Raw genomic sequence first — 21,651 nt, 5'->3', positions numbered from 1 at the left:
TTGGGTGATTTATGTTACCATTATGTTATCATTAAGATTTAAAAAGGAGCAGGGCCGGCCTTATGGGTGTGAGAGCTGTGCGGCAGCACAGGGCACCATGCCTGCAGGGGGCGCCATGCTGCCGACATAGCTCGCACATGACCCAGGTGACAGGAGTGAGGGCATATATAGAGCACCCCTATACTGCAGGTATGCTCACCTGGGTGGAGAACTTTATTATTCTCCACCTGGGACACCTGGGAAAAAATAAACCATAAGAAGGCAGCAGGGCGGAGCTTCACAAGCAGTGGGGCAGAGCATAATGCTGTACAGAGGCGGGGCTTTAAGGGCAGCGGGGGCTGGGCTAGAAGCTGCCCTTAACCTCTGCACAAGAAGTGGAAAGCAGTCCCTGCTTCATCAACTACCAGGTACCCGAAACTGCTGTTTCCTCCTCATTCCAAAATCCAGCGCTGCGGAATCTGTGTGCGCTTTATAAATAGCAATAATAAATAAATAAATAAATAATTCCAGCCCATAGTGGCAAGAGGTAAGTGTGTATGTGTGTGTGACTGCCTGTAACTGTGTGTGTGTGTGATCACTATCCTTTAATAAAATACATTTATTGTATGATCAGTCACATTTTCAAAATCAATGCCAAACTTTCATAATTTGTGCCGGGATATGCAAACTTTTGAGCACAACTTTATTTGTTTACACTTTTACAGCACACCTCATGTTGTTATATAAATCAGTTATATATTATATTTAATTCAAGTGCTCATGCATGGCTGGTATCTTTTAATTGTCCTTTACGTGATTATCAATTGTTACCTGTTTAGTTGTGTGGCCTCCATGGTTTCTCTTTGTATGGGGACAGTATCCTCATTTTCATTACTTTCAATTCCAGACAAATGAAATGAATAACTCATGAAAACTATTTCTGTTTCATTCCTCAGCTCCTCCTCTGTGAGAAAAAAAAGCAAAATCAAAACCAAACCAAACCAGAGTGTATAAACCACGTCTTCATGTTGTTGGTATCAATTTTTGAAAAAAAACGTAGTTAAGAGGGCATAATGGCATAAGGTAAAAAAGATGACACAGATCAGGCAAAGCCAAGTAGAAGTCAACATAATATAAAGTATAATAAAAAATAAGTATTAATTTAATGTGTGAATTATAACTTGCTTGTTTCCTCTCTCCTCCTTGTTTTAAAGGTTTAGTTGCATTTTATTCTTCTATTACCTGTCAATTGACAGATATTTGTCTCTGGGTAAAATGCAAGGCTGTTCACCATTTTTGGATCCTGGGTATGCATTGGAAATGGACCCTTCCTCTAATGTTGAGTAACTTCTCATCAAGGATATCCTTCTTGTATACAGGGGCACTGCTTAACCAACACACAATGATTTGAGAATTAGAGGTCTGTTTGTACATGTTCAAAGTGTTACTACTACAGAGTACAAGGACTTGACCAAATAGTGACGCATTATTCATTTATAAGTGTGGCACACACTAAACACAGTGAATGTAACAATTCAGACCAATAGTTCAGTGTTTGGTTACTAATGGAAAACTGGTAAATTACTGGTCATGGATAGTAAAAATGTATATATATCTTTGTACAGTAATGCACACAATATGTGGGCGTATAAATATATATAGAGGATGTGGGTGGAGGAGACATCATACAGAAGTTAGCATGGTATACCAATAATCATAGGCCCAATGTGTGGAATCTGGAGCTGCACAATACACATTGTAATGTTAAAAGTTTAAGGTAGCTTATCAGCTAACATAATATGTGTTATTATGGACTAATTAAAAATATAGTTCTCCTAGTTCAACTTATTTAATAATCCTATGATGACATTTTGCATTCAAGTGTGCGCTAGGAAAATAGATTCTAAAGTTCATGTCATGTCCAAGCTGATTTACCTTCAACATGATTAGCTCTTTCATCTGGCTCATCCCTGCCACCAGATGCCATGGTAAGTGAGTTCACTATCTGTAAAGGAAAAGTTATGTAATTAAGTTTTATATAAAATGGTTGTACATTTTCAACAAATAAACTACATAGAACTCGTTTTGCCCAACTCAGATTCTGACTATGTTCTACTCGTTGCATATTTTACGTAATTCCTGATGCCATATTTATTGATTTAGAAAACACTCAATCCTATCACTTTCAATCACGTACATATGTTTTTACATAAATAGCAGGGTTTTGACAATACTGACATACTTGCACTGACATTGGTAGAATAGGTTGTGAGTCCTAAGAATGTGGCAATCAAAAATCATAGATCATGTAACCGCAGGTAAACACGCAGAGATGTTTCCGCCCAATTCAAGGACTTTTTTTCCAAGATAACTGTGCCAATAACCAAGCAACATTTAAATAGATAGGAAAGAACCAAAACGATGTTCAGAATAATGTGTAAAATTATTAATCCTAGCTTGTTGCAAAATTGTGCTTCAAACTGGGTTTTTTTTTTTTTTTGCCTTTTGGATCAACAGCAAAAAACAAATGTGAGGAAGGCTGAACTTGATGGACGCAAGTCTCTTTTCAGCTATGTAACTATGTAAAAGTAGCTTTGATAATATGATAAAGTAAGTGATGTATTAGAACACATGCAAAATCCAGGTATACCCTGGTGATCAAACATCAGACATGAATGAGTGACATGGGTTAAAATGCCAACGGAATAACGGCACCACTAGGATACGTGAAAGCAAATGAAAAGAACCTTCCCGAAGGCAATTAAACAACAGACAACAACAAATATATACACACACACATGCAGTGGCATACATATAGGGGTTGCAGGGGTTGCAGCTGCGACCGGGCCCGTCACTCCAGGCCCTGCGGACCCATGCGCCCAGGTACCAGCCACCATGTTTTGCCAGGGCCGCCGTTCAAGGGGTCCATTGGGTGGCCCATGCTGTTAGGGCCACCCGATGGAGATGGATTTTCAAGGGGCCCGGTCAACGCTGCGGCGCTTTAACTGCCCCAGTCACTCCTCCCAGCATACACAGAGGCCACGTGGGAGGAAGCAGAGGAGGGAGTCAGGGTGGGAACTCTGACTCCCATCAACCTGAGCCACCACTGGACCCCAGGGAAAGTTAACCTCCTGCACCTAAAAGGTAGGAAACAGGAGGGTGACTTAAACATTTTGTATATGTGTGTGTGTGTGTGTTTGTTTGTATGTATGTGTGCCTGTCTGTATGTGTGTCTGTTTATATGTATGTATTATGTGTCTTTGTATGTATGTCGTGTGTGTGTGTCTGTCTGTGTCTATGTGTCTGTCTGTATGTGTGTGTCTGTCTGTCTGTATGTATGTGTGCCTGCCTGTATGTATGTGTGCCTGCCTGTATGTATGTGTCTTTGTATGTATGTGTCTTTGTATGTATGTGTCTTTGTATGTATGTGTCTTTGTATGTATGTGTCTGTATGTGTCTGTCTGTATGTGTCGGTCTGTATGTGTCGGTCTGTATGTGTCGGTCTGTATGTGTCGGTCTGTATGTGTCGGTCTGTATGTGTCGGTCTGTATGTGTCGGTCTGTATGTGTCTGTCTGTATGTGTCTGTCTGTATGTGTCTGTCTGTATGTGTCTGTCTGTATGTGTCTGTCTGTCTATATGTATGTGTGCCTGCATGTATGTGTCTTTGTATGTATGTGTCTGTCTGTATGTGACTGTATGTATGTGTCTTTGTGTATGTGTGTGTGTGTATGTCTGTCTGTATGTGTATGTATTTTTGCCTGTCTGTTTGGATGTATGTGTGTCTGTCTGTATGTATCTGTGTCTATGTGTGTGTGTGTGTGTGTGTGGGTGTGTGTGTCTGTCGGAGGGGGGGGAATAGGGTGGGAGGAAGAGGGGGGAGGCTCCCATGAATCAGTTTTGCACTGGGGCCCCATGGGTTGTGTGTATGCCACTGTACACATGCATACACATACATACACATACATACACACACACTATAGCATCTGAAAGCAAAAAAGTGTATTAAAATATAAGTGTACAGATATAAAGCTTTAAGTGCCACAAATATACTTGAAGAATACATGTGAGGAAACAATGTAGAGACAAATTAGCTGCATCTCCAGACTACTCAAGTAGAGCACAGTACTAGATATGATGGCAAAATCATTTATTATAAAGCATTTCTTTAAGGCAATTATTTTATAAAGCAGAAAATCAAACCCTGGCTAATGTTAACCACCATATAATCAGAATGTCCATATGCATACATAGTAAAAGAAAACAAAACAATATTTATCGTTCATTAAGGAAACAATGCAAACGTTTTTTTTTTCTTTTAAGAGTATCCGTGGTGTAAATTAAAAAATGATTTGGAGGCATGATTAATACCTAAAATGACTAGGGATGGCCAAACTCATGAACATGTTTTGTCACCAATGTGTGGATCAAGTCATTCACTTAATTATATATAGATGATTAATGGACACAGATTTGTTCCTACAAATTATTATTGGTCTTATCAATATAGGCCAGACCACATGGGCACAGCATCTGGTAATCACCAAATGTTGTCATACAGTGTATATCTGGTAATGTTTGCTAAAATGCTGATGGTCATGACAGGTATATTATGTCAGGGCTTGACATATTTGTTTAGTCTAGGATCTAGGAGCCAGCTAAAAAAATTAGGAGCCAGTTTTTTAAAACAACATTGAAGTTTAATTTTCAATAAGAAAAATGCAATTCATAAGGTACAATATAGACACCAGAACCATTACAGCCTAATGTAGTTAGTTATGGTGTCTATAACCTATACCTGCAGACCTTTCAATGTAAACACTGCCTTTTCAAAGGCAGATGAATGCTCCCCATAGAGACGCATTGATTCACTGCATCTCTAGGAGGAGATGATAACTGGCACATTGTTTTGCTGCACATGCGCAATATTCTCCCTTACAGGAGATCATTATGACTGACCAGCCACGGCAAAACGGACACAGCATGGGAAAAAAGGTGTCTAAACAGACAAACTCACACACCCTCTGACAGACACACACCCTGTGACACACAAACACAACCTCTGACAGACAGACACACACACGTATTGACAGACACACACGGAGACACACACACAGACAAAGACACAGACAGACAAACACACACAGTCAGACACACAGAGAGAGACACACACTGACAGACAGAAACACACACACAAAACTTGAGATTTTTATTTTTCTTCAAATCCGTCTTAAAGGTGCCAGGGCAAAATTTCTAGACGCTATGGCGACCTGGGATTTGTCGAGCCCTGTATTATGTTGCAAGCAGTGCGCCCCAAACAGCAACTAGGATTTTACTTAATAGGATATGGAGGACTGGGGGTTGAACTGGTCGGCGTGGAACAAATATCTCTAAAGCTTCTCCCCTGTTTATAGCTGACAAGTGGCATGCGAGCAAAGATTCCCAGTAATGTATTGTCCTTACTGCACATTTACCAATTGTCTCTAGCTATCTGATGTGATGTCATGTTACATGTTTGTGGAAATACTGTCCTTTGCACCTTAGATTCTTTTTTGTCCACAGTCTGTGAAAATTCAATTTGGGCTATTCCCAGTGCTCAGTCGAGAGCCTGCATACTGTATCCACGCTGGAAGAAGCAATTTTTCATAGCCTCAATCTCATCTGAATAAGTGGACAAATTGGAATTGTTGCACAAGATCCTTAATAACTGTGAGACAAGTAAGAGCTTCTTCAGCTTAGGAGGATGAGTACTAAAAGCATTTATTCTGATCTGCGAGCTTGGAGTACAAACATAATTTTACACAATCCTACAGGGTTGGGTAAACCGTTGAGTTCGTCCATTATGGAAGTAGAGTAGAGTATGGAGTAGAAAAATTGCAGTACTTAACATCAACTGCTAGCAGAACGCACTATTAGGTGAGACCTTCACTATAGGAGAACGCACTATTTAGTGAGACCGCTGAGCTCATAATTGCTGTAACCGGAGAGCTTGTTCTGTAGCGTACTTAAAAACACTTGTATGCCACCTCCACAGTATTAAAAGTAAATAATCAGCTGAAGTAGAAATGTCTGAAGTAGAAATTAATAATTATTCCAGTATAAAAATATTTTCCAACAAAAAGACAAAAATCCAAGTATCCACCACCAACTGACGCATTTTATATGGAGACTCGCACTGTCATAGACAAAAAAAAAGTGCATGCAAGCAGTCAGCAATTAGCAAAATTAATGAAAAAAAACATGACTACTAACAGAATAGAACTATTCCATAGTGACAATGCTGATCCCACACAACATCATTCAAGAAAAACAAACAATGCACATAACCAAATAACTAAACTTAAAGGGACACTATGGGCACCTAGACCACTTCATCTCTTTGAAGTGGTCTAGGTGCAGTGGTGGTCTAGGTGCAGTGTCCAAGTCCTCCTTAGCATTGCAAGGTAACATTGCAGTTTCAGAAAAACTGAATTGAGATAAAGTGGTTTGGGTGTCAATAGTGTCCCAATAACTCAAAATCATTGCACATTTATAACCTTGTGAGAATATGTCTCAACTGACAAAACATTGTGTCAAAAGTATCCATATATTTATATAACACATCAATTTCCAAAATAGTAATATCAAATTAAAGGGAAAAGCCCACAAACATATGTGTGTAAGCACAGTCTGTACATCCATAGTCTATGCGTTTCCTCTCATCAAAAGACTTTATCAAGACATGGGTGTAAGGTATTCTGAGATGTCTTATTTACCCCCATATAATGTACATGGTACCATAGGCGTGCGCAGCGTGTACCTTGTGGACTTCACGCCCCCTCCTCTTGACATCATCAGGAGGGGCCGGCCGACTTCCCTGGCTGCTCTGTTCTGGCTGACTGCAGGGAGACAGCAGGTAATGTGAAAAATCCGAGTCCCTAGCAATGCAGCACAGAGCCTCAATTTTGAGGCTTGATTAGGGTGTGCCAGTGCGCACGCATATGCACGGTACAAAGAAAGTAAAACTAGAAAATGAGCAGATCAGAAATCAAGCACCAATCATACATATTAAATAATCAGCTAGATGTTACAATATATATTTTGCTTCAAAATATGGAAATTACACTGAATAGATGAATTCAGAAAGAACCGGACTACAACGTATCCACCAGCTATATCGAAATGGAGAGGTCGTCCAATTTGAAGAACTCCAACAAGGCAATCACTTAACCCCAGCAGATTTTTTTTAGATATATTCAGATACGGGACTTTGCTAGGAGACTACATATTAGAACATCAGCTCAAGGAAGGCTGACCTTTTACAAGAGATTATGCCTGGACGGTGCGGCTCCCAAGGGTATGATCACGCTTCTATATGCCCACCTCAGCGCAGAAAATAGAGAATGGGGAAGACTGACATACACCGATCAATGGGAGGCGGACCAAGGGGAGGTATTGGAGGGAATTGAGTGGCAGGAGATATGGGAAGCGAACAAAAATGCTTCTATATGTGTCACACTCCAGGAGCAGACGTGGAAAACCATGCTCAGATGGTATACCACAACCGTGAAACTATATAAAATGCATAAAATAGACACGGGCGAATGTTGGAGGGGTTGGGGAGCCGTGGAACATACATCCACATATGGTGGAAATGCCCGAAGATACGCAGCTTTTGGAAGTCTGTGGAGGATTTGCTGAAACAGTCATTTGACAGGCCCCTGGATATGGACCCGTGGATCTACCTGTTAAATAGATCACTGGACGGGTGGACTAGGAGAGAGCAGAAATTAGTACATAAGATGATTCTAAGTGCACGCCGAGCAATAGCAACCGCATGGCTCCAGAGTTCCCAAGGGTGATTTTAGGGTAAGAGAAGGTAGAATTATGGACCACCTGACAGCAAGGGTAAAGGGGACAACGGCGGCATTCCAGAGACTATGGGAACCATGGCTCAGTGGGTCTGAGCGGAGACTGACAGGGAACGGATAGGATAGCAGACCCGAACTAGCAATAGAAGACCCCTCCTCACGGAGGATATAGTTATCGCACTGTAAATAGGGGGGCCCTCCGCCCTTTCCCCCCACTCTTCTTGTTTGCTCATCTTTTCCTGACGCTATATCTTCTTTTTCTTGTTTCTCTTAGAATTTCATATCTTTTCTTTCTCATCTTCTTTTTTGTTCCTTCCCTTGGTTTTCAAGAGAATTATGTTTTTTTGTTTTACCAGGCATGATCAAACTGTTGGAGGAACAAGGAAGCACATGGGCTAGATTAGTCTTGGAAAAGAAAGGGCTCCTCATGTTGCCTAAATGCCTGCTTTAAAAAACACGAAAACACTCGGTGGGAGGCAAGTCTCAATGGATTAAGGAATTGGCATGTATTGTAGTGTTTGAATTGCATTACTAAAAAAAGATGATAAATAATCTCCAACTAGGGAGATCTTAATGCTGGTAACAATAATACGTAAAAAAACACTATTGGAATGATGACAATTGTCTCTAATTTGGTTATGGTAGGTATATACACGAGGGAAAGTAAAAAGCAATTATTCCAATTATCATCACATGTGCCCTTTAAACAAAAAAATGTGCATATATAGCTTTATTAGTCCTTCGACTTCAACCGTACACTGTGAAAAAGGAGGAGCACAAACCTTAGACTGGCTAATAGTAGACTAGCAATATTAAGTCTGCTTTTAATAATGTTGCATTAGTCTCAATATAGCGAATATCATGATATAGTGATAAATTATCTGCTTAATAATCGCCTTAGTGATCAAATGCAACGTAATATATACTTAGAAAAAAATGCCGTCTGTGGAGTTAAGATCGCAAAATTGTCCTCTAAACATTCAGGGATATATGTAAAGAGAAGATTGCAAAGTAACTTTTTAAGTAAAGTAGTGAGCGCAAAAAGTAACCAAGTGAGGGGATCGTGCACTGAGACCTACATCCATGTGGAATAGTGTCAGCCTTCTTATCTATGTTTGAATAACCCCATCGGGTAAAGTGTGCATGAGGCTGATTAATTCATACAGTTCAAAAGGAATCCACTGGGGTTTAATAACTCTTAATGTTCTGTGGCTATGCCAGCTCAGAGAGGGACATAATCCTTGAGATGGTTGGTAACTAAGTAGCAATATAGTGCCTATTTGTAATGATGCTACATCTGGTCTCTATGTAGCTAGTGCACGGATTGCTAAAGTTACTTATTATATGCAGTAAAGATAACGTGGATTCAACCACACACATAGAATTAAGTCAGCCCTTTTATCTGTGCTTAATAACCCCATCGGGTGAAGTATACAGATAGCTGGTTACCTCCTGTGTGGTTTGGGGAAATCCACTTAAACTTGAACTTAGTAACCCTTAATATCCTATAGCTATAACAGCCCAGAGTGGACCCAAAAGACACCCTGCAGTGGACCCTAAAGACATTCTCCAAAACCCCTCAGTAATCCTCAATGCTAATCCCTAAGACTCCTGTTAACACCTTAAAAGCATACTAAAAAGCTCACTCTTAAAAAGCATACTAAAAAGCATACATGTTCTAAACTAAAGCTCACTCTTAAAAAACATAGCTGTCACTCTCAGTCCCAATTGTCATAACCAACTAACGAAAATATAAATCAAAATTAAGCAATAAGGGACGGGTCTAAATACCCATCTTGTGCTTAAGTAGTGCTCTGTGATAAACAAGGTGAAAAAACTTAAATTAAAAAGAAACCCGACGTGCGTTTCGGAGTAGCATTACACCTTCGTCAGGGGATAAGCTTACCTCCTAAAAGCCCAGGACTTTTAAACGAGTTACAGCCAATCAGGTGTAAGTCTCTCTCTCGTCATTAGTGACGCGTAGATTTCCCTTGCGTCATTGATGACGTGTGGTACCAGGGGGCGGTGTTTCACACTGACGTTATCTGATTGACAGGGCGGACAGTTCTAACCGCCCAACAATAGATTTGTACCTAGATTTATTGGTACATTTCATTAGCAAGTAATGAAGGATGAGGGCAGAAGCTGTGATTGTCTAAACGATCTTGGGAAGCCACCTTGTATTCCAACTTTAATGGGCAGGATATATTTATACATATTGTAACATAATCCACTTCCCCTAATGTAGTGGGGGGATTATTTGACACTGTTCCAACATGCTTATTATGATGAGCAGGATATGTCCAATGTTAATACTGTCGCTATACACTATTATGAAAAACTCTTAAGGGGACAGTATCATCAATAATTAGTATCCTAGTATTTTATATGTTAAGCTTATATTCTGTGGACTTGGAGGTAAGTATTGCTGTTCAAATTATTTACATCAATTTCTTCTGATTGCTACATTCTATAAATGAGTGTCAATATTTACAGTGCATTCCAATATTTACATGTTATATATATATATATATATATATATATATATATATATATATATATATTATTTTAGATTATGTAATAAATGGGGAATAAGAGAAGCCCTCGTTCAAACCCTTTGGGGACAGTGTTTGCAGCCGGTAAATCCAATAACACTCCCTCCTTCTTAGACACTGGTGCCAGTTGCCCCTTCTCTGGTCCTGTCTCACCAGTTCTATGCCCTGACATTTAAGAACTGAATTGGGAATATTGGGTAAAGGTCTTTCGTTTATACCCATCCCACGTTTCGACAAGTTTACTTTTACTATATCCATTTGTATGCACGGAAACTCTTATTACACAAAAATCATCTTCTCATTGAAGAGAAAAAAGCTAAGGCGCTAGGTTTGGAACCTAAGGACTATCAAATGACTATGATACTTGCAGAATTGTTAGAAGAAAATGACAACAGTGGAGGAGTAATGTACCCTCTCACTGACTTAAAGAAAAAAAGTCAGTACTGTCCCAAACTCGGGGACTCTAAATATGTTGAGACGTTTGTAGAGTTAGTGTGTAATGAAATTGAGAAAGTCACAATATCAGAGTTAAATTTGAAACCCAATTCCAACTTGACTACAGCGGAGACGAAGGCTTTGAATTCTTTGAAAGAGAATAAAGAAATTACGATTAAACCCTGCAATAAAGGGGGAAATATCGTGATTATGGACACCTCTAAATATGTTGAAATGACAACGGATCATCATACCTACAAAGTCATCAAACAAGACCCCACCAAAAGGTTCCTGAAGGAGTTAAAAGAAATTCTACAAAAGAGCCTGGACGAAAAATTGATTTCTAGAAATTAATATGATTTCATACTAGATAATAACCCACAAATTTCAACATTCTATAGCCTGCCAAAGATACATAACCAGTATAGCACACTAACTGTGAGACCTATAGTCTCTGGAAATAATAACTTGACACAAAATGCAAGTATATACCTCGACTATATCCATAAACCTCTAGTATCTCAATTACCTTCCTATCTAAGAGATACAAAGCAAACACTGGCGGAACTAACTTAAATTCAGATGCCTGATCAATCTATACTTTGTAGCCTGGACGTTGAGTTCCTTTACAGCTCAATTCCTCATTCCTTATGCCTTAAACATTCTAGCCATTTTTTAAGGAAAAGAGGCACCCACTTAGATAGGTAAACATAGTGACTTTATAATAGATTTTCTCAGGTTTGTCTTGACACAATTTTTTTCTGTTCGATGGAGTGTATTACCACCAGGTGCAGGGAACGGTGATGGGGACATCTTGTGCACCTTCTTACGCCAACCTGCACCTGGGGTGGTGGGAGGAGCAAATAGTTTTTGCGGATCCCAATAATGTCTTCACCCGATTCATCTACTATTGGAAAAGGTACATAGATGACATTGTGATTATATGGACAGGCACAGGGGAACAATTTTCCAACTTTGTACAGACACTGAACATCAATGACTTAAACAGCTGAAGTGGGTACTCCCTCCTTTACCTTCCTGGACCTCACCTTGTCTCCAAATTCCAATGGAACAATAAAGACCAACCTATTTAGGAAAAGTACAGCTACCAATAGTCTATTAAATTGGGGGAGTCACCATCCAACTGCACAGAAAAAGGGAATTCCCATTGGCCAATATCTACGCCGTAGGCGAAATTGTTCAGACATTGAGGACTTCAAGTCTAAGGCTAGAGAGCTACGGTTGATGTTTAGATCGAAAGGATACCCAAACAAATGTCTTAAGAGAGCTTATCATAGAGCACTCCTTACCGAGAGAGAGAATCTTATAAGGGAAGATAATTCATCTTCCCTGAAAATTAAGGGGTCGGAACAGAAACAACTTAGATGCGTCGCCACATTTGACGCAGGCTGGGATCGAGTTATTTAGGAAGGATAGGAAAAACAAGAAGGGTGGTGGGGTATGTTTGTATGTCAGCCATGAGTTAAAGTCAAATCTTAGGCATGTGGAGTATGATGAGGGAAATGTGGAAGCTTTATGGGTAGATATCTGCTTGCGGCAAACAAAGGGAAATATATTATTGGTTGGGATATGTTATAAACCACCAATTGTAAATATTAATGAGGAAGAACTGCTGTTAGAGCAAATTGGAAAAGCTGCAAATCGGGGCAACACGTTAATTATTGGAGATTTTAATTACCCGGACATAAATTGGGATAGAGGGACTAGTACTTCAGCAAGGGGAATCCGTTTTTTAAATGTGTTAAATGACACCTTTATGTCACAACTGGTACAAGCCCCAACTAGAAAGAATGCGTGTCTGGATCTCGTTATAACAAACAATGTTGATCTTTTAACCAACATTCAAGTAGGGGAGCATTTGGGAAATAGTGATCACAATATGGTAACTTTTGAAATAAACTCAAAAAAGCAAAAGCACTATTTTAAAACGTATAATTTAAAAAAAGCCAATTTTAATAAGATTAGGGCAGCTCTACAACATATCGACTGGCATAAACTCCTTAGTGATAAAAACACTGAGGAAAAATGGAAACTATTCAAACAAATATTAGAAAGGTACATTTCACAGTATGTACCATTTGGTAATAAATATAAAAGAAACAAATTAAAACCAATGTGGCTTAGTAGAGAAGATTAAAAATAAGAAAACGGCATTTAAAGCATTTAAATCGGACAAATCAGAGGCATCCTATATAAGATATAAGGAAGCCAATAATACTTGAAAAAAGGCAATTAAAGTGGCTAAACTAGAAAATGAGAAACTGATTTTCAACTACATTTTCAACTACATCAATTCTAAAAAAAACAAAAAAATGAAAGTGTAGGTACACTGAAAACAGAGATGGGTCTGTTAGTAAATGAAGACCAGGAAAAGGCAGACATTTGAAATACCGTATTTATCGGCGTATAACACGCACTTTTTCTCCCTGAAAATAGGGGGAAAATGATGGGTGCGTGTTATACGCCGATATCCCATATTTACTTACCTGTCTTGAAGCGTGGGCCGGTGTTCAGCGCGCACCGCGGTACTGGAACTTCAATTTCAGGTTCCAGTTTCCGTCGGGACTGAAAGGAAGTGTGCACACTATAGAAAGGGGGGGACACTATGGGATGAGGGGGGAACACTATGGGAGGGGGTGGAGAATACTATGGGAGGGGGTGGAGAATACTATGGGGGGGGGGGAGAATACTATGGAAAGGGGGGGGGAACACTATGGAAAGGGGGGGAACACTATGGGATGAGGGTGGGAACACTATGGGAGGGGGTGGAGAATACTATGGGAGGGGGGGAAGAATACTATGGAAAGGGGGGACACTATGGGATGAGGGGGGAAGACTATGGGAGGGGGGAGAATACTATGGATGAGGGGAACACTATGGGATGAGGGGGGGAACACTATGGGAGGGGGTGGAACACTATGGGAGGGGGTGGAACACTATGGGAGGGGGTGGAACACTATGGGAGGGGGTGGAACACTATGGGAGGGGGTGGAACACTATGGGAGGGGGTGGAACACTATGGGAGGGGGTGGAACACTATGGGAGGGGGTGGAGAATACTATGGGAGGGGGTGGAGAATACTATGGGAGGGGGGAACACTATGGGATGAGGGGGGAACACTATGGGAGGGGGGAAGAATACTATGGAAAGGGGGGAACACTATGGGAGGGGGTGGAGAATACTATGGGAGGGGGTGGAGAATACTATGGAAAGGGGGGAACACTATGGGATGAGGGGGGGAACACACTATGGAAAGGGGGGAACACTATGGGATGAGGGGGTGAACACTATGGGAGGGGGTGGAGAATACTATGGAAAGGGGGGAACACTATGGGATGAGGGGGGGAACACACTATGGAAAGGGGGGAACACTATGGGATGAGGGGGGAACACTATGGGAGGGGGGGAACACACTATGGAAAGGGGGGGGAACACTATGGGAGGGGGTGGAGAATACTATGGGAGGGGGTGGAGAATACTATGGGAGGGGGTGGAGAATACTATGGAAAGGGGGGGAACACTATGGGATGAGGGGGGGGGGGGAAATACTATGGGAGGGGGGAAATTTCCTGGAATTTCCTTCTGAAAATGAGGTGCGTGTTATACGCCGGTGCGTGTTATACGCCGATAAATACGGTAACTATTTTTCTTCAGTATATAGTAATGAGGATCCTATGGCAAGAGATAAGCAAATGATTGCTGCAACAAACTTGCAGATAACTTGTGATTGGATAACTCGAGACAAGGTGCTACAGCTATTAAAGAAAATTAATGTAAATAAAGCTCCGGGGCCTGACGGTATCCACCCACGAGTACTTAAGGAGCTAAGTGGGAAAGTAAGTGAACCTCTGTATTTAATTTTTCAAGATTGTTTTGTTTCAGGTATTGTACCGGAGGATTGGAGGAAGGCAGATGTTGTTCCTATATTTAAAAATGGTTCAAAATCATTGCCTGGAAATTATAGACCTGTGAGCTTAACTTCTGTGGCTGGGAAATTATTTGAACGGCTATTAAAGGATAATATTCAAGCTTTTATGGAGCATATAGGAATACAGAGGAGACAAACAGAGCTACAAGTTATAAGGATACACAGATTAATGCAAAAAAAAAAAACAAGATCACAACTATCCAAGAGATGTGATAGTTGCCTTATACTCACAAGATCTCAAACTACAGATATTCTACACGGCAAAAAAAACCTCAATTACAGATGAAAAATTCAAAAACTTAAGAATTCTGAATGATCTGTCAGCCACTACAAGATCTAGAAGAGCTGTCTTCACACCAATCTTTACTATTCTGAAAAAACATCACTTAAAATTCAAATGGAATCCCCAATCCAAACTCTCAATTTTATATAAAGAAGAATGGAGAGGATTTAATTCATTGGAACTGGCACTAGAATGGCTTGGCTCTAACGATCTGATGTAAAGGAGGAAGAAAGAGAAATTGTGAAAGTAGGGAAGGAGAAGGAAGAGAGGAGTAAAAGCAAAAAGAAAAGGAGTGAAAGAAGAGAGAGATAAAGGGAACAAGAGAGACAATGTGGAGTTGCAAAGGACTCTTTTTTTGTTTTTTATCTTTTCTTTCTCACATTAGACACGAATAGTTGTATAAGTTATGTATATATATAATAACGCACGCGAGTTGTGGTAAACAAGAGGATAATCAAATATATAGCACGGAAATTTGATAAGTTCAAAACAATGGAGGGAAAAACAAGGGGGGTATAGAGGCCTAAAATGAAATAGGAAATGCAGTGCTGGTTATAATATTTGATAATAGTAGGCATTAAATCGACACAAGAATGTGAAAGTGAATAGGCACAGGATGTACACATGATATTCAGATAAATTCAGTGAACACACAGATAACATAGGCACTCAACCTAAATAATATTAGTAATGGGAATTGTTGATAGCATGCACCGAATCTGCACAATAACTTAGGGAAATAAAGTAACTAAATGGATAGAATGAAATCCCAAACAGTCAAGTGGGATGCATCGGTATGGGAATAAGTTATGGTATATGTTAATGTATGTATTAATTATTTAAAGGTATAGATATATATATTTTTTTTTTCCTTTCTTCTCCCTTATTTGGCACAAACAGTTGTATAAGTAATGTATATACATAATAACATACGAGGTCCTGTGGTAGTCACGATGATAAGTAATTGAATACACGGAAATTTGTTAAGTTTAAATCAATATGGAAATAGAAGGGGAGGGGGAGGAAAGAGAAAAAAGAAAAGGAAAGAAAGGAGGCAAAATGGGGATAAAGTGGCCCAGAACCATATGGGAATTGAAGTATTGGCTATAACGAGGGATAATACTAGGCACTAAAATAATACAAGAATTGTGCAATAGAACAGGCACAGGAGGTACATAAGATATTCAGACAAGTTTGGTTAATACACAGATAACATAGGCTTTCAATATAAATAGTATTGGTAACTGTATATGCTAAAAATAGGTAATGAATTTGCACAACAATTTTGGAATTCTAAAGAAATTAAACAGGTATAAAGGAAGCCCAATGGGCAATAGGGATGAAATGGCTATGGGAACAAGCCATGGTATTTGTCAAATGTATGTACTAACCAACTAAAGGTTTATATATTTTAAATTCGCAATTCCACACTATAAAGGCTGATATCCCTAAACTCCTAAGCTAGGGAAATAAATGAAGAAAAACACCTAATAATAAGTTATACAAACATAGAACACTGATAGAAGCAGTAAATAAACACAGTCCCCTCTTGCTCCCAATAAAATATAGGCTAAAAGATAGGGAACCTAGACAATTGAAAATTGATAAAACAGCAGAGAAAATAATAACTCCTAGCAACTTCCTTCCCCCAACCCCTGACTAGACACAGAACAAATAATTAACTCAAGAGAGAGGCAGTGCAGTCTCTGTTATCTTTTCTTACTTTTCTCTCCTCTTCTCTGCGGGCTGAGTTGTCTCCCCCCACAGGGTACTGAAGGATAGTACCCAGACCTTGGATCACGCACGGTTATCCAAGAGATGGATGAATGAGTATGGGGTAATGAATGGAATAAATGTTTTTGTGTATTCAGCATATGTCTTAAAAAATGGGGTAAAACTCTCAGGTTGTTCCAAAACTCTAAAGGAATCATGGTTAGACTAATCTCAATAAATGCTCAAGGTCTAAACTCCCATGTTAAAAGAGGTTTTCTATATGACACATTGATTAGAGAGAAAGCTAATGTGGGATTTATCCAGGAGACGCACTGGCTAGCAAAAAATAAAGGCTTATGGCACTATAAAAAATTTCCAATACTATATAATGCATCCCAACAAAGGATAAAAAAAAGTGGTGTTTCTATAATTTTTTCCAAAGATACAATATTTGAGCCCCAATACCAAAAGGCCGACTTAGAAGGAAGATTTATAATACTGATCGGTTTGCTTAATGGGGTGATGTATACACTCGTGAATGTATATTTGCCAAATAAACATCCAACTAGAAAATTAATTGAGATCTTGAGACTGGTGGAACAGGTAAAAAAAGGAAAAGTAATAGTGGCTGGGGATTTCAACTGCATACTTGACCCCTCTATGGATAAACAACTGAGTGGAAATCAAAAAATTAACCAAAACTTAGTAAAACAGGCCAAAGAAATGAACAAAACAGTAAATAAATATGATTTAATTGATTGCTGGAGATTGATGCATCCCAAAGATAAAAACTATACTCACAGGTCTGCCCCCCATGGATCAGCTGCAAGAATTGATTTAATACTTGGAAACCTAAATTTTTCTAAATTATTGACCTCAGTTAAGATACTAGGTAACACATGGTCAGATCATGATTTAATAATAGCCGAAGTGGCGGAAGACATAAAAAGAATTCCCCCACTGTGGAGATTAGATGATAGTTGTGGCGAAACCGACCTCGCCACGTGTCCTTGGAGGGGGCTGATTGCCCGCCTCTTGCCTTTGGACTATGGACCAGACTTCATGGGAATGTGATACCCCAGATAGCCATACCATGGAGCCTATTCATATAATGAAAGACTATGGGAAAGACTTTAGCTCCATGGCAATTGTACTGTGTGAGTAGGATCTGCGCGCTATTCGGTAGTTTTGTGCGTGCAGATCCCAGCTATCTGGGGATAGGTGAAATGTCTGTGTGTTATGTGTAAATGTGACTTTATGTATTTTAAAGTGTTTTATGTTGTTTTGCAATCATGTGGTTAATGGAGTCTGCCTTTAGTCCTGGGTAATTGGATTACTTCTCCAATTAACTCCAGGGCAGAAGGGAGGAAACCAGGGTGCATTGTGGGGATGTTTTTCTGCCAGCCAGAAAGGAACAAAAGATACTTTTAGTAACTTTTGAACCCCTGGTCGGATTCATGCCATTTTTTAATATGTTGTTCCCCTGAATGGATTGATTGTGGATATGTATTTTTATGTGAATGTGATGTATGGTTTTAAAGTTATGAAAGTTGTGTAAAAGTATATTTTACACTGTATGCATAATGGGATTATGTGTCACACTAAGGGGGGGGGGGGGGATGTGTGGGAGGTAACATCTATGTCATTGGTTCTTTTATGCCTCCCCCTGGGTGGGGCCTGTATGTGTGAGTTGGAAATAAAAGCCAGGCTGGATGAGCCAGTCCAGAGTTCCTGTTTTACCCTCAAAGTGATGTGTCGTCTCATTATTGGGGGAAGGATTTATTGCATGCTGTTCCAGTTGACTGCTAGGAGTACAAGCCTATTCGTATGGTTCCTATTCAATGGTCTACAGCATTCATATGCTTGGGTGGATTTAAAGGTTTCTCGGATTCGGTGATTGTGGTGTCTGCCAGAGTGCTTGGAGTCCTCAGGAAGCACTAGGAGCATCCATTAACGGAGGTACTCAGTCGGAGTGCCAGGTGATCCGTTACATTGGTGGCAGCGGTGGGATGGCGTCCTAGTGCGAGGTAAAGCAGCTCGGAGACACAGTACGTCAACGGCAGCAGCGCCTTCCTGGTGTCGCATACCAGTTGGAGGAACAAATGGCCTGGCAGATGCCGCTTCTGGGAGACCAACCTGGAGGGCAGCAGGTAAGACAACTCGAGTACCTCGTGGAAAGGGAACTGAGCCTGGACGCCTCATACCGGGCACTGTGGTGGTGCACTGTCCAGCCAGAGACGTGGAGGGCAGAGGGCATCCAGCCAGAGGGGGAGAACTACACGAGCCCTGGCCTGTTGTGGAAAGCCTTAGTGGAGGATGTCGACTTCGGCAGTCCAGCAGAGTCACGGTACTGGGCTATCTTTCATTACCGAGGTGAGATGATACAGGGCCCGAGATCTATTGGACTGGGAGAAGACCTCCGCCGTTTCGCTGCCATGGAACGAGAGCTGGAGATGGACTATGTAGAACTATTCCTGCCAGCCGCAGAGCAGGGACGCAGACCGGGAAAACTGGGTGGCAGACCCAGACCTGCTAGCCTATAGCTGGGAAAACGCGGCAGAGGTACCCCCTGCTTCACTACCAGTTGCAGAAGTAGGGGACCTCATAGACTGGTCCTGGAGAGACCCACAGATGGCAGGTGGAGATGGGATCGAGGTCTCTCTACCGGCCCTACAGGGATGCTGGGCAGTCGGCCCAGATCCCCAGCGGCAGGTTACAGTTCAGAGAGAGGAGATTGTTACCACCTCTCCCCAGCGGCGGATCATTAATGTACAGGGAATAGAGAGCCCAGTCTCCATTCCCCAGCGGCAGAGTGTTCTAATGGGAGAGGAGCTGGTTACCACCTCTCCCCAGCAGCAGCGAAATGTACCAGGGGGAGACTGTAAGCCCCACACCTGTGCAGATGGGACCGTGGTCTCTGCACTTCCAGCACAGGGGGTAGGGACGGTCGGTCCTGCCCCCCCACAACAGGGCTGTTTAGCCAAAGGGGAGACAGTCTGTCTCCAGCAGCAGAGTTGTGTAACTCAAGGGGAGACAGTCGGTCTCCAGCAGCAGAGCGGTGTAACTCAAGGGGAGACAGTCGGTCTCCAGCAGCAGAGCGGTGTAACTCAAGGGGAGACAGTCGGTCTCCAGCAGCAGAGCGGTGTAACTCAAGGGGAGACAGTCGGTCTCCAGCAGCAGAGTGGTGTATTTAAAGGGGAGACAGTCTGTCTCCAGCAGCAGAGCTGTGTAACTAAAGGGGAGACAGTCGGTCTCCAGCAGCAGAGCTGTGTAACTCAAGGGGAGACAGTCGGTCTCCAGCAGCAGAGCGGTGTAACTCAAGGGGAGACAGTCGGTCTCCAGCAGCAGAGCGGTGTATTTAAAGGGGAGACAGTCGGTCTCCAGCAGCAGAGCGGTGTATTTAAAGGGGAGACAGTCGGTCTCCAGCAACCAGGCTCCAACCAGACTACTCCCGTGGTAGTGCTGGCAACAGGACAGAGTACCGCTGGTCTCTGCCCCCTCAGCAACCTACCAAGGCAGCCTACCAGTCCCCCACACAGCCGTGGTGAGGCACCTGAACCTGGACAAGATTCTCCCTCACCCAGGTGTAGTAACTGTTTATTGTGGGTGGGCTGCTCTGCTGTTTCTGTCTTGTGGGTGGGCTGCTGGACTAACAAGGGCACTGACCGGCAGGAGGTCAAGTACCCTGTTAGTCTGGGGGGTAAAGGGGAGAAGTGTGGCGAAATCGACCTCGCCACGTGTCCTTGGAGGGGGCCGATTGCCCGCCTCTTGCCTTTGGACTATGGACCAGACTTTATGGGAATGTGATACCCCAGATAGCCATACCATGGAGCCTATTCATATAATGAAAGACTATGGGAAAGCCTTTAGCTCCATGGCAATTGTACTGTGTGAGTAGGATCTGCGCGCTATTCGGTAGTTTTGTGCGTGCAGATCCCAGCTATCTGGGGATAGGTGAAATGTGAAATGTCTGTGTGTTATGTGTAAATGTGACTTTATGTATTTTAAAGTGTTTTATGTTGTTTTGCAACCATGTGGTTAATGGAGTCTGCCTTTAGTCCTGGGTAATTGGATTACTTCTCCAATTAACTCCAGGGCAGAAGGGAGGAAACCAGGGTGCATTGTGGGGATGTTTTTCTGCCAGCCAGAAAGGAACAAAAGATACTTTTAGTAACTTTTGAACCCCTGGTCGGATTCATGCCATTTTTTTAATATGTTGTTCCCCTGAATGGATTGATTGTGGATATGTATTTTTATGTGAATGTGATGTATGGTTTTAAAGTTATGAAAGTTGTGTAAAAGTATATTTTACACTGTATGCATAATGGGATTATGTGTCACACTAAGAGGGGGGGGTGTGGGAGGTAACATCTATGTCATTGGTTCTTTTATGCCTCCCCCTGGGTGGGGCCTGTATGTGTGAGTTGGAAATAAAAGCCAGGCTGGATGAGCCAGTCCAGAGTTCCTGTTTTACCCTCAAAGTGATGTGTCGTCTCATTATTGGGGGAAGGATTTATTGCATGCTGTTCCAGTTGACTGCTAGGAGTACAAGCCTATTCGTATGGTTCCTATTCAATGGTCTACAGCATTCATATGCTTGGGTGGATTTAAAGGTTTCTCGGATTCGGTGATTGTGGTGTCTGCCAGAGTGCTTGGAGTCCTCAGGAAGCACTAGGAGCATCCATTAACGGAGGTACTCAGTCGGAGTGCCAGGCGATCCGTTACAATAGTCTCTTGGAAGAAAAGAAAAATATAGATTATATGAGTAATATGATGGAATTTTTCTTTAAAGAAAACACAATGGTAGAGACCACCAAAGATTGTCTTTGGTGTACCTTTAAAGCGGTAATAAGAGGGTACTGGATTAAGCTGGCAAGTCAACAAAAAAC

At 41.4% G+C, this 21,651-nt stretch overlaps 1 protein-coding gene across 4 annotated transcripts in view; it reads right to left on the bottom strand.

The window, feature by feature from the left end:
* The window catches only part of BAK1 (BCL2 antagonist/killer 1), a 48,091-nt gene that overhangs the window by 9,451 nt on the left and 16,989 nt on the right, over positions 1–21,651 (bottom strand). The window contains exons 1-3 of one of the 4 annotated variants that reach the window (XM_063453112.1): positions 2,222–2,262; positions 1,915–1,984; positions 811–943 (exon numbers count right to left, since the gene is read on the bottom strand). In XM_063453112.1, coding sequence (XP_063309182.1) covers positions 811–943; positions 1,915–1,984; positions 2,222–2,233 — 215 coding nt within the window. In that variant the 5' untranslated portion in view covers positions 2,234–2,262. Of the gene's footprint in view, positions 1–810; positions 944–1,221; positions 1,367–1,914; positions 1,986–2,221; positions 2,263–21,651 lie in introns of those variants that run through there. The other 3 variants (XM_063453116.1, XM_063453119.1, XM_063453121.1) reach the window with 3 other exon arrangements.

Source organism: Pelobates fuscus, chromosome 1 (assembly GCF_036172605.1).
Source record: "Pelobates fuscus isolate aPelFus1 chromosome 1, aPelFus1.pri, whole genome shotgun sequence".
Lineage (NCBI taxonomy): Eukaryota > Metazoa > Chordata > Amphibia > Anura > Pelobatidae > Pelobates > Pelobates fuscus.
Note: the sequence above shows the minus strand (reverse complement) of the source record. Positions and strands in the feature narration are given on the sequence as shown.